The sequence below is a fragment of the Fistularia commersonii genome, chromosome 23 (assembly GCF_037954325.1).
Source record: "Fistularia commersonii isolate RoL2024-O1a breed Wild chromosome 23, RoL_Fcom_v1.0, whole genome shotgun sequence".
Taxonomy (NCBI): Eukaryota; Metazoa; Chordata; class Actinopteri; order Syngnathiformes; family Fistulariidae; genus Fistularia; species Fistularia commersonii.
Genome location: NC_141306.1, coordinates 8,433,353 through 8,446,983, shown reverse-complemented (window position 1 = coordinate 8,446,983; position 13,631 = coordinate 8,433,353). Strand labels below are relative to the sequence as shown.

Genomic DNA, 13,631 nt, shown 5'->3' with positions numbered 1-13,631 from the left:
TTGCAGGGGCATTTTAAAAAGTTATTAGCGCATTTCTCAGACATCTCACTGGATTTAAAAAGGTCGTATAAGCCAGCAGACTTAACAACCCAAGGACGCGGCGTTCATCTTGACACCAGCGGGGTGTAAATTATTAAAATAAGTGGCATTTAGCTTTAATCCGCGGTAAAGAAAAAGTTAATGAACACACTAATGATCATTAAGCGAGTCCAGAAGGGCAGTCAGGGGCCAATATATGAGCTCACCCGGCGGCTTAACCGGCCTTCGCTCTTGCTTTAACGCCATCACCTGCTGAGCTGTTGCCATGGCGACAATTGTGTAAATACCACACTGGCACCTATTGCAGCACGACCCATAAATTCAGTTTCAAACGAACTCTCTGTTTTTCTCTCTCCCGTTTTGAAAAACTCCATAAAGAGCCGTGCATTCAAACTCACCTGTAAATGAGGAAACTCGAGATTCCAAATATGATGAGCGCCAGGCCGGATCCGACAGCTACGATTCCCAGAACTGGCAGATGGCCTGGAAACAGGAGAAGACGGATTCCACTTCAGTTGTCTCTCATATGTTCAACAGATGTCCACATACATAGATTTGAAAGGATTTGAAAAGAAAAAACACTAGAGTGCCGTGAAAACACACACACCCCCGGCTTCCTGCAGAGCAGCTGCAGTCTGCCAGCCTTACACTCACGCCGGCAACACTTTTCACACATTTTCACAATCACGATATCCATGTAAAACCCTCGTAAAGATTAATTACGCCGCAAGTTAATAATCACGGAACGGCGGCGCGCAATCGGAGAAATTGAATTTCTAAAATCAACCGCAGGGGATGTTTCACTTCCCCTGAATCGACTAAACAAGTCTAAAATAGCACCAATTAATATTTAAAACTGTTGTCATTTAAAGCCCCCAGTGTGCAGATTTCAGGTCTTGAGGCGCTACCGCACAAAATAAAATGTCCAACAGTTGATTTTCCCTTACAATAAAAATCCCCATTGATTTTCTTTATGCGGTCGCCATCATTAAATGTGGCTCGGTCAGTGTCACCGGCGCTTTGCCCCGTTCTCGGTCTGACAGGCGCTAATGACTTCCTCATGGTGCTTTCAACAGCTAAAAAGATACGCACGAACGGAAGAATATACCATTTTGAGACGTACGCACGGTCACATTCAACCTAAAATCAAAAAGAGGTATTTGTTGCGCTGGCACACGTAAACAGTCAGCACAGGGGCTCCAGAGGGGATATGGTCTGCAGCTCCATGACGTCTGAGGCCTTTTACAGGCTGAAAGGCTTAAAAGTGATTCTAATGGTGTGTTTACAGGCAAACGGAAACCGGAACGACGAGGCTTTTTGACTTGTTGATTTATTTGCCGCTGGTTGGAAGCATTGAAAGTGACACAAGAGAAATATACTTTTTCCAAGGCATAAGTTAGTTCAACATGTACTTCCAGATTCACTTTTGCAGATATATTTGTGTCCCTTGTTTTTTTTTTTTTTGCTAAGTCAATAACAGCCAGCTGACTGGCTCCTAAACAAAAACACATTATGTCATATTATGGGAGTTATTTTGTATTTTGAACACCAACACATTCACAAAATGTCCCATCACCGCTGAAGGAAAAAGGGGAAAACAATGTGTGACTTAAAAGCTACTGATATACAAGATGAATTTTCATCTGTATTTTATTACTTCCGTGTCAGCGTGAAATCATTTATATTCTGCTCCAGATTAGAAGTGTTGCTGTTCTTTTTGAGACAAGAAAGAATAAATGCAGATATCAGACACACACACAAATATATATATATGTATATACATACATACATACATACATATACATATGTATATATACAAACACACATATATACATATATATACATATATATAAGCAGCAAAACAATGCTGCACATCCAGACCTGGAATGTGAATGTAGCATTGCTATTAATGCTTGACTCCCAAGTGAAGCCTTTGACTGGGACATTGCGTGCGCGTGTGTGTGTGTGTGTGTGTGTGTGTATGTGTATATATATTAGATTGAGGAAGTACAAATTCCTAAAATGTACATATGGATATAATACTGGTGAAGATCTTGACTTACCTGAGCATGCAGTCTGCTAGCATTTCCAGGCAAAAGTCAATTAAAACACACGCGCATTGAGACTAATGGGTGTGTCACTGGTTTTTACACTAAACCCTACTTTATGTAAAAAGGTATATTCACTTTTTTCGAATTTGTTTTGTCCCTGTTCACACCGAGTTCTTCGTCTTCCTCTTGGTCGGGTGCGTCACTGTGCGACGCCGTGGTTTCTTTCCGTCCTCTGCTGCCCTGAACGCCTCTTCAGGTCGAGTATCTAAAGATATATACTTAGTAAAGGCCCGGGAAGGAAGTGTAAGCTGGGCTCACGCCGAAAGACTGTCATGGTCACGGACAAAAACTAAAAGTCAGGAGGATTTTAGGCGTTGTAGCGCATCTAGATTGTTAATTGTAAAATAGTAATCTGAGCTGTTTTAGATTGGCTTTTTCCTAGTCTCGGGCTTACAACAATAACAAATGCGCTGGTTTTATCCCAAGTCTTTCAGTCTTGAGGTAACACAACTGACGACCAATAGATGAACTGTCAGGCAAAATAGGACATTTCGGATGGACAGGAATGGCAAAGGACTTCCGAATCGGTGTGGACTTCAGAAAGAGGAGCGAGAATAGCTCGGCTCGTACCGCGTCAACTCTGCAACATATCACGACGGAGCGGAGAAGGAAAAGCGACTGAAATATTTGCGACTGCAAATATCCGGGGAAAACATTGCACGGTGGGAAAAAAAAATGCTGACGGAATCTAGTCATAGTCTTGTAAAAGATGAGATTCAAAGTCTGAGACTGGACTGCAACGAAAAACTTTAAAAAGTTGTCTTTCGATGTGAGATGATGGTTTTCCACGAGTCTTGTGATGTATGGGCGGTATATGACTCGATGGAGTACTCGTGCTTTTTCTAAGAAAAAATTCAAGTCATGAAAAAATTTAAGAAATTCAAGAAAAATTCAAGAAAAATTCAAGAAAAAAATTCAAGAAAAAAGTCAAGAAATTCAAGAAAAAAATCAAAGAAAAAAATTCAAGAAAAAATTCAAGTCACGTGCTCAGGGTTTTTTTTTTTATTTTTATATTCACGTTGAATCAAGAGCCGGTCTGATTATGCTTCCCAGCTGCTTCGCCAATCAGCGGCGATTGAACATGTGGGTGACCGTGTGACCAAGTAAAGTGTGTGTGGCCTAACCGCACCCCCATTTTCATTATTTCTCACAATCTCATAGCAACGTCACTCGCAGGTAAAACTAGACTCCGATTGGACGCTCGGCTTGTCAATCATCCGGGGGGTCGTACCGTCGTTGCAGGAGGGGTCGTCCGCCGAGAACACGCAGGGAGGATTATCCAAGGGTGGACCTCCGTTGGCCCAGCGAATCTTCTCTGTTTGCGACCAAATGATTTCTTTGAGGGTCCCGTTGTAGTAGGCGACCAGCTGCGAGGCAGGGAAAAAGAAGAAGATGAAAAAATTGAGTGATGTCACGTCTACATCATCAGCATATTTACGATAATGCACTTACATGCATAATACTCACACATTCTCGCGAGGGTTTACGGGAAAAGATAAATGCACGTGTTGCTAAATCGTCATTACATTACATTACATTACATTGCATTTGGCAGACGCTTTTATCCAAAGCGACTTACAATAGAGGTTGGTTGAGGTCATGGTTGTATACGTTTAATAAGGGAATAAAACCTCACCGAATATGTAGAATGGGAGGAAATAAAGTGAAAGTATCATTGATATTCATGTCATCATCGGGCGTCGACTCATCTGAGACGTCCATAAATTACAGGATTCGATTCCGACTCTGCAGATGCGCGAGATGCATCTGTTGTCCGCGAATTCCCCTTTTTTTTTCTAACAAGCCTGAGGGTTTTTTTTTTTATTTTCCTGCTCTGCCAAAAACGGAGGCTCATGGGATCGGGTCTCAAATCTGAAATACAGCGGCGGTATTTCGATGCTAAAAATGCATTGGATTAATGCCGTCGTTGCGAATATATTGTGAGACCCCGACAATTCATGGGGTTGGATGCACTATTCCTCAATATTCACTCCACCTGCTCCCCTGGAGATGTTTATTTTTATCATACATATATATATATATATATATATATTGGAAAGCTGCTTAAAGGATTTGCTCTCAATTGGCTGCAGGAGGTCAACCGCTGTTACGTCCCAGAGAAATGTCCGCATTCCAGTTCATCCCGAAGGTGCTGGACGAGGTCGAGGTCAGTCTCGGGCCCCGTCGTGACGCGACCCTGAGCGTGTTACCGTGCGAACGCCTCGAAAGCCAAGACAGACACGGATCGCTCGCGCTCACTGCCTGCATTTAAGAATAGATATTACCGTTTCAGAACACAGACTATGAATCTATAATGGCGCTCTGGGAATCCACACCTTCCTGTGGAATCGAGGTTGTGTCCGGATTCTGTCCGTCGCCTGACGCCCTCGTCACATTTGCCCCAAAAGGACAAATCCTTCAGACGAGAGGAAACTCTAAATATAAAATTAGAATGACCTTTAGCTGCGCGTCTCTCCCGAATGACAGCTCACATGCACATTTGTCCGAGATCGAAACACGCCGCGCGATTCTGCGAGCGATTTTAATGAACACGACATTCTCGGGTCAAATTGAGCTAATTATTTTTGACATTTTTTGATCAAGGCGAGTGATAAATATTAGCCTCCCTCTTTTCAGACGCTGTCACCAGAGCAAAGAACATACTTCTTGGAGGAGGGAGGAGCAGCAACAAGCCTGATATATTCTCTCTAATAAACTGTTTGTCAGGCTAACAAACCAATGAAGTCATGTCAGCTTTTAATGGAATACTTTCAATTTAGATTCCACTCTTTAAGGGGATCTACAGAAACCTAACATTTCCCCAGCAGTGAGGAAACACTGCCTTCTGCCAGCCAGAAACCAGGTTGGAATAGAAAGCAAGAGCGAGTGAGAGAGACGGGAAAAATCCAAAAGCTGATGACAAAGTAGCTACAAAGCTCTGCTTGATTGGTGAGCCGGCGTTTTGGTCGACGCAGAAAGAGTTAATGCTCCTTTTCCCGTCCATAAATAGCGATAAATAAATATAAATAGCAAATATCGACAGTCCCGCTGTATCCCATACATCACTTTGGTGCCGTGAGAGGAAGCCGCCTGCAGCAGCAGCTCCCGACGTAATTTGTCTTTCATTTGTTTGTTTCTTCCTTTTTAAGTATTTTAATAATTTCAGTATTTAAGTACTTTAATCTATAATACTTTTTAAGTATGTTTCGGCATCTGTTCTATTCTTAACAATTTCCCAAGCGTGGTATCATTAAAGTACGTCTCATCTCATCTCTTACATATCTAATTTTATCTAGTGGATTTTTCGCAAAATCACAGGTTTTTGTGTTATATACATTTTTTTACATCCTTATTATTCCAATTAATTTTATGGAACAAAAAGCATTTTCTTGGGTGGCGACCATACCAGAGCGTGATGTTCTGTATCCTGGCCTCTGATTGGCTCAGCGACCGGCGCGTCTTTCTCTGCATCTCCTGAGCGTAACATGCATCGGGCATCTTCCCTCGTCCATTTCAAATCGACGTGCGATCGCTACTCGTAGTCTTACTCTGTGTCTGTGTGACTTTGTGTGGTTAATGAGAGCGCGGGGAGGCTCATAACACTTTGAAATATATAGAAATAATAAAATAAGAATTAGGCCAATACTTCTCATTATCTATGCGGCTTATCTACCCTGGACCAAAGCTACGTAGAGAGACACGCAACCATTGTCTTTCCTACCTGAGGCTATCAGACTTTTTAATTCCTCTCCCATCAGCCGCAGGGAATCACAAAATTTTAAACCTAAAAAAAAAAAAAAAAAAAAAAAAAAATCTCGCCCACTTACTGTAAATTGTAAAAACTTATCTGTATATATGATCATAACTGTGCAATATTTCACTTCATAACAGCTACATGTACAATATTTTTTCATACTCTCGTGCACTCCTTATCTTTCACTTGGTACTTAAGACCTTAAGACACTTTATTTGTATTTCTCATTTTCCCCTTTTTTCATTTTTTTTACTGTTTATACTGTTTATGCAATTTTCTACTACTATTTATTATTGTTGTGTTTTTCTTGTAACTCTGGCATAACAATTTCCTTTGGGATAAATGAAGTTGTTGTTGTTGTTGTTGTTGTTGTTGTTGTTGCTGTTGCTGTTGCTGTTGTTGTTGTTCGTCTTATTATTATTATTATTATTATTATTATTATATACAGAAAGACTCGCTGTCGTAATCAAACCAGGGACCTTCTTGCGCCAAAAAACTGAGCCACCGTGTTACCAGTATTTATAATATCCCATATATTTTTGGGATAAAGACGAACAATCTAAAACACTGCGATCGTTTTGTAAATATACAACAGGGAAGGCCCATTTTTACACCAGTATTCATGAGAGCCGGGCGACGGGGTAACTGAAGTTATTGGGGTCTGTCGGTCTGAAGGCTGAGCTGTTTCCAACGGGGCCGCTGGTTTCTCGGGTCGATCGACCGCACGAACCGACCAATTAAAACCGGAGGTTGAGCGACAGCGGGGGGGGGGGGGGGGGGGGTTAGTTCCCCGACGGCATCGAAGAGCTGCTATGAAATTCTGACTGAACTCAAACCTTGCTAACCCACTTGGTTCTTTCCCTCAGAGGGCGGGAGGCGGGGGGTAAATAAATAAATGAATAAATAAAATAATAAATAAAACACACAGGAGCTTCACAGAGCTGTTTGCGGAGCATCGATACACATGCAAATATTTTCTTCCGACCGGGAGGGAATTTTGAGGTTTTATGCATCTAACCATTAGTGAAGTCGGGACCCCGGGTAGTAATATTCTCTTGCCGTGCAGGATGTTAAACATTTGCCACTCATTGCAGCGGCAGACGCTGGCAAAGACGGACGTTTGTAAAAACTAAGCAGAATCACCGTGTGCTGAAAACCGTTCTGAGAAAATAATCCCGGCTGTAATTGAGGACAAATGGAGGAAAGCTGGCCCGGCTGCTGCTTTTATTTTCTGCTTCACCAGCTTCCCATTCTGAGACGGAGATGGAGGAAAAACTATTTGGTAGTACTTTACTTGGCTTTTTCTGTTCGCAAAGACGTGTTTATCATATGACAAAAAAAAAAAAAAAAAAAAGGTCAGCGATGCTGTCTCGGGAGCAGGATCAAGAAAACCGTAACCAGGCAGGTCACGAAGCCTTAGGAGGTGCAAAATGACATTTTCCTCAAAAAGGTCACCAGATGCTCCAACACGTGACCACTGTTTGGGCGCCGTCCCGATGCCTTTTTTCTTTTTTTCTTTTCGTAAAACAGACGTCTACTTAGAATACGCTTCTCTGTCTGCGGGGGAACTAAAGATGGCGAGTTCAGTGGTGGGACAAATATCTCCGGAATAGTCTTCTGAGGCAATGTAGGGCGAAGGATGTGCCACTTAGTGCTTCGGGCGGAGCTGCGTTGGTGGCATCTGAGGCACCGTGATGCCGTTCTGTTGAGTTTACGCGTAATCGTGCGTCACCGTCCAATCGAACCTCCTCCCGCATGATATCCCTGTCACCTCGAGTGAGGGGTTTTAAGAGAAAGCGTGCAGGTTGGGACGGAATTAGAGTATGGGATGTAGTGTCAAGGGGGGAATTGATATTAATGCAAAATGAATTAAAGAGGCCATCAACGTTCAAATCTTTCTCCAGATAGTAAGCTCCCCTTCTAACTGTCCGGGCCGAAAGGTTTGTTTTCGACCCATTTGAGGATTCCTCGTGACACTTGCGCCTCTTTTATACGCTTTCATAGTCCCAGTGATTTCCCTTAAGGCAAAGGTATCTAACCGACTCGTCGATAAAGCGGAGCGATGAAACCGGAGATGAAAAAAAAAGTTTCGACGGCTGAGACTCGGTCCGACTCCACGCCATCACATTTCACACAGGAGAGGTTTACGGGCAGATTTTGAGAAAACTGTGGAAACGTGGGTGGGCCGACCCCTTCGATTACATTTATTTGTCAACTACGAGACCGGCAGCATCCTCTGGGATACGATATTTTCGCAGAGCTCATCAAATGATTCTGAGAGGTCAAACCTCAGAGGATGCTTTGGATTCTCTGCGTCCCAGATAATTAAAACTTCACTTCCCCTACTCTAAAAGGCAATTTGTTCAAGAGGTCATCGGTAAATTGATCCACCGGGGCATAAATTCACCCTTTCCTCATTTAAGTTACAAGACGAGGCCCTGCACACTCAGACGACTTCATATATTCAAGAGGGACGGGATTAACAGTGACTACCCGGGCCAGCAATGCAGACAAGTCAGTCATCAGCATAGAATGTCACCATAGCCTCAATTCCCCGCTTACGATAGCAAAGAAAATGTACTTCTGCTGGCCTACCTGACAAAAATCTGCTTTTTAGCAGATGTTTCCTGTTTCTGTGCCGCTACGAATCAAACGTCACGGGGGCCTCGAAGGAGAAAAGCGACCACAGTCCTCAAAAGATGACTCAACAACAAACAGCCCGGTTCATTTTCCACCAAATATAGGAATAGTTTTGTGTCAAATCGGACTAGATTTTAGCACTTTTCCTATTACAATGAATCGTGTACTCTAAATTGTCCCGCCCAATGTGAGCCTGAGATCAGGGGAAGCGGTATAGATAATGAATGGATGGATTGTTAAAGCATGCAATTTCTGATCAATAGTCAGGAACTTCTCAAAAATTCAATTGTTTTTCCTTTTCTTTACTGGAAACCTTCAGTCACGCTCTCGCTGTGTCTCATGTCTTTCCAGAAGCGATCGCAACCTTTTCTTATCCAAAATCAAAAATAAGCATTGAGGTTTGATACAAGACAAACATTTATTCTAGCAAATTCAATATCAAACAATAGGGATTTTTCTCCGCCCATCTCCACCGAAGCCCACAGACTGAAAGGCACACGCGAAGCCGATTTCCATTCCTTTTCCAAAACTACCCGGCTTTATTTATTTTTCCAAAAGCTTCTCCTGCCCTGGAAAGAGTCGTTTTTAAATTCCACATATTTGCCAGGCTTTACATAATATCAGCAAGATTCCCAACAAGCTGTAACTGACGCGGGAGCGACTTTTTTTTCCCCCCGACATCGAAACCATGTTTTACAGAAAAACATTTCCAATCAGGAGATAACGGAGACAACAGCAAAACGCCATCGCTCGTCTTGTCGACGAACACATGAACGCCGAGGCGGTCGGCCAATAGAAATAGAGAGAGACGGCGTCACTCACCCCGTACTCTCCGGTCTCGTGGTTGGTCATCGCCCACAGGTTGATGTCTATGTCCCTGGCGTTCTTGTGGTCGGTGGTAACAAGACCCGTCACCCCTGGGGAAGATAGAAGGCGTCACCGTGAAGGTCGAGTCGCAACAACAACACGAAACCGTCCGTCCGGGTCAAACTGAAATTTTTTTTTAGAGAAGAGGGGGGATTTTTTTCCCTCCGTTTAAAAGGGCCGTTAATTATGACAATCAAAACAAAAGAAAGGAAAAGTATAAGTTTACCGCAAACAATGATATATGTATGAGAGCGCAAAAGAACACAAAATGTTTCTTATTTTTAAAACCGTTGGATGTGTCAACCTCGCCAGAAACACATTCTGGAATTTACAAGCATTTCTTAAAAGCTAGAAAATAGCGGTGATATCATTCCCACATGCAGCGGGCACGAGAAGTGGATTTTAACCCTTCAGCATGATCACTTTAATCCGTAAACCACGCCTGACTTTATTTCAACATGCAGCTTCCGGCTGCATCGGCCAGATCTAAATGTATGACAGTGTCTCCATTGTTAAATATAAGGCTCCTTAACGTGAAGCTATAAACATATGTAAAAACATATGTAAAAACTGCATCCGAAAAGGTTTGGATTCCAGCAGTCAGACCTCCGGCTATAATGCCTTTTCCATTATCTTTTCCAAAACCGGTCCCTCTCTCTTTCTGCTGCTTTTCCAATCACGCCGAGCAAAAAACAGCCATCATTAACCTTCTTCATCCGAAGCTACAAAAACCCCATTGTTCTTCTTCCTCCAAAATTAGTTGTGTGTGTGTGTGTGTGTGTGTGTGTGTGTAGGGGGGGGGCGGCAGCCTGAACAAGCGGCATCGAGCACCAAACACACTATTAACTGGAGTGCTGCGCGATAACTGTTCATTAACAAGGTAATTACGGCGCTGAAGGAGCAGATTGTAATCACATTTGGGAGGCTTGGCGCTGCCTGTCAGCTGAGCGGCGGTTCAAATGACCACGCGCCTTTCGGAGTGGAGGTCGAGATTTCGCTCATCTGCAAAGTCATTAACATCAAGTGCGCGTTTGGCGTTGTGCCCTGCATGTGGAGATATCTGGATTAGAAAAAAAAAAAAAAAAAAAGCACAATTGGACGCAGTGTGTGCCGAGCACATATGGATCTAGAGACCGTGAGACCCTCGGGCAGAAAGTCCTGCGAAAGGCCGACGTTTTGCATAAGGGCTTACGCGTTTGTGTGTCCGTGCACGGCCGCAAAAATGTGCGTTTGAAAGCGAATGGGTTTGATTCTGAGACGGACGCCCGGCGCTCACCCCAAAAGCGTCGGTTCTGCGTCCTCCCGGTGATGTTGATGCCGTCGTTCTGGGCGCCGCCCTCCGCCAACGTCTCCTCCAAGGCCATGGCGTAAAGCACGAAACCGTCGTAGAAGCTGCCGGCGATGTAGTCCATCTGCGGCCAGCAGATAAAAAGACACAATTAACCAACCAGTTCATTCTAATAGGTGAAAAAACGGTATACAAAGATCTCTTTAAGCTCCGTTATTTCATCTGCTTCTCATTTTTATCTCCGGATTTACAAAAATGTCAGACCGTGTCACTTCTACCGTTCTATCTAAAAGTGCACGTGAAATCTCGTAACGTACAAGGAGCTGATACGATGTCGCTCAGCACAAAGTGATTCTTTATTGGACGACAGAAGACCTTTTTTAGCGTCTTAAAACCTACCAGAGACGGTTCCAGATGGACGCCGAAGTCCCTCTGAGCTCTGGCGTGCAGCCTTCGCTGGAAGTCCTTGTATTCTGGATTGTCAGGAGGCCGATACGTTATGATGAAAACGGACTGGAGAGACGGGAGAGAAAAAAAACGGGGGGGAGGGAAACCGTCAGACAAATCCGATGTGACGGTTCAAGGTTCGATCCAAGCGGTCGACTTCGTCCGGGTTCACCTGGGTTCCCCGGCCTCCTCTCACACTCCTAAATCCCGTCTGAGTGACCCAGAGGTGTGAGTGGTCGCGCGTGATTGACAGGTGACAGCGCCAAAAGAGACCCCGCCTCTCGCCCTCAGCGCCACCTGGGATTGGCTGTCACTTTATGCATGATTTTCATTCGTGTCAGTCGCTCTTTGAGCTGAGCTCAGCACGGAACTTTCAGATTTCGTGCACCGTTATCTTTGATTTTTCTGATTTTACATGCAATGTTTTGACCTCGAGGTGCAACTATAATGATAAATCATACACATGAACCGCTGGTAAGTTTACATGAATGTGTGTGTGTGTGTGTGTGTGTCCATTGTTACACTTATTGGGAGACGATGCCAGAAAAGAATAAATAAACGTCAGCGTTTGGACAGGATTTTAAATTTTCAGCTCTATTTTGCATTAAATGAACGACGGGTCGATACGTCGAAATTGATGCGACCGTTAAGTTTAAATGCCTTTTAAACACTTCGGACTGAATTTATATGCTTTTTCAAATAATAAGACCAAATTGGACGCGGGGGGGGGGGCGTGGTTTGCAGAAAAGAACACCCGCTCATTCCAAGCCAAATATTTGTCTCAAAAGACCTTTGGTTCTGTTGCCTCTTCTATCACACACAAGGCCCTCCCGTTATAGGGGGATATTAAAAGCGCAGATATATCGTTTTTAAACTCGCGACAAACACGGCGGTTGAGATGATTTTCAAACGGGAAAGGATAAAAGCTGGAGGTGGAGGAGAATTACGAGAAAAACATACTCGACTCGACGACGAGAGCGCGCCAAAGCGGAGCGAGTCGTGATACATCATCATTTCAGCCTACCGTTTATTCTTTTCCCTTTTCAAGAAAATGAACAGTCAATTACGCCGTATTGAGAAAGCCGCTCGGCTGAGTTAGCGCAGAGTAAATTAAGGGGATTAACAGACGCCAGATTGACATGCAAGTGATGAATTAAGCAACTTTTCCCGCTGTTTCTCTGCTGTGCTTTGACTCGCGGCGCTCTGAGCGAAAACATGCCCTGTCACTGACTAATGGCAAGACTTTGTGTAAGCGTGTGTGTGTCTGTGTGTGTGTGGGTGTGTGTCGAAAGAGTGAGCTTTGAGAGCATCTCCAGAGCTTTCCCGTCGTTCAAGTAAAAACCTCGCTCCGCTGTGGGTCATTTTTGGAGATTTCCTGACAAACAAATGTAATGTTTAAACCAGGGGTATCAAACTCATTTTGGTCCACATACGGCCTAATTTGATGTCCAGGGGGGCCGACCGGTAAAATCATTACCTAAGAAGTAACACTAAGTCCAAATTTTTCCTTTTTTTTTAGTGTAAATGAGGTAAATGGGTAAATAATGAAAATCTTTATGTGCCATGAACTGTTCCTCCAAAAAATACAGGACGAATTAATATTAAAATGACTTAAAAAAGAATTGATGAAATTACAAAATTAAAAAAATATTGTTGATTTAAAAGAGAAAATCTGGTCACTGCGGGAAAATTTGCCACTAGAATTTGTTAGAAAATTGATTGATAGCATGTATAAGAGGAGATATAATGTTTACAAGCCTAATAGTGGCTATTCTGGTTACTAAATCAATATTTTTAATTTTGCCTGTTTTTTTTTTGCTATCGTTTTGGTTTTTTTTTATAGAAATAAGAAAAGAAAAGATCATTTTAACAATGTCACTAGACATTTTTTAGCAAAAAAAATCATTTTGTTTTTCAAATTTTGAAGCAAAAAAAAAAAAAAACTTTGCAAAGTTACTTTTTCATTTTTTCCTTGCCTGTTTTTTTTTTTTTGAAACCCAACAGATAAAACCCCCAGATCCAGATATGCATGAGAAAAAAACTAACACAAAGATTTGATTTCACAAAAAAAAAAAAAAAGACTGTTCCGAGGGCCCCAATTGGCCCGCGTTACGAAGATGAGGCTCCTGCCTGCACCTCTGCTTGCGTCCATGATAATAAGACACTGCAACACCAGCTAGTGCATGGAAAAGTTTGGACTTGGTGTCGTAGACGTTGCAAATCTGCAAAAAAAAACCCATCGAATAATGTTCCAGGTTGGCTTTGAATTGCTCCAAATCCACATGAAAAAGTTACAAATCCATGAAAAAATGTTTCGAATTGAAATGGAAATGTTCAAAATCCCGCGGCAAATATGCATGAAAATTTTCCAAATCCATGTCAGGGTGCTGCAGATTTATAACAAAATGTCACGAATCCAGGTACAAATGCTGCGGATCCACGGGTAAATGTTTAGCGTCCACTTTACAATGTTCCAAATCCTGAG

General features: G+C 42.9%; 1 protein-coding gene across 1 annotated transcript in view; it reads right to left on the bottom strand.

The window, feature by feature from the left end:
• Nucleotides 1–13,631, bottom strand: part of npr2 (natriuretic peptide receptor 2) — a 62,640-nt gene that overhangs the window by 36,975 nt on the left and 12,034 nt on the right. Inside the window, exons 3-7 of the mRNA XM_086171123.1 lie at nucleotides 11,099–11,212; nucleotides 10,688–10,823; nucleotides 9,367–9,461; nucleotides 3,382–3,517; nucleotides 438–522 (exon numbers count right to left, since the gene is read on the bottom strand). Coding sequence (XP_086027249.1) covers nucleotides 438–522; nucleotides 3,382–3,517; nucleotides 9,367–9,461; nucleotides 10,688–10,823; nucleotides 11,099–11,212 — 566 coding nt within the window. The remainder of the gene's footprint in view (nucleotides 1–437; nucleotides 523–3,381; nucleotides 3,518–9,366; nucleotides 9,462–10,687; nucleotides 10,824–11,098; nucleotides 11,213–13,631) is intronic.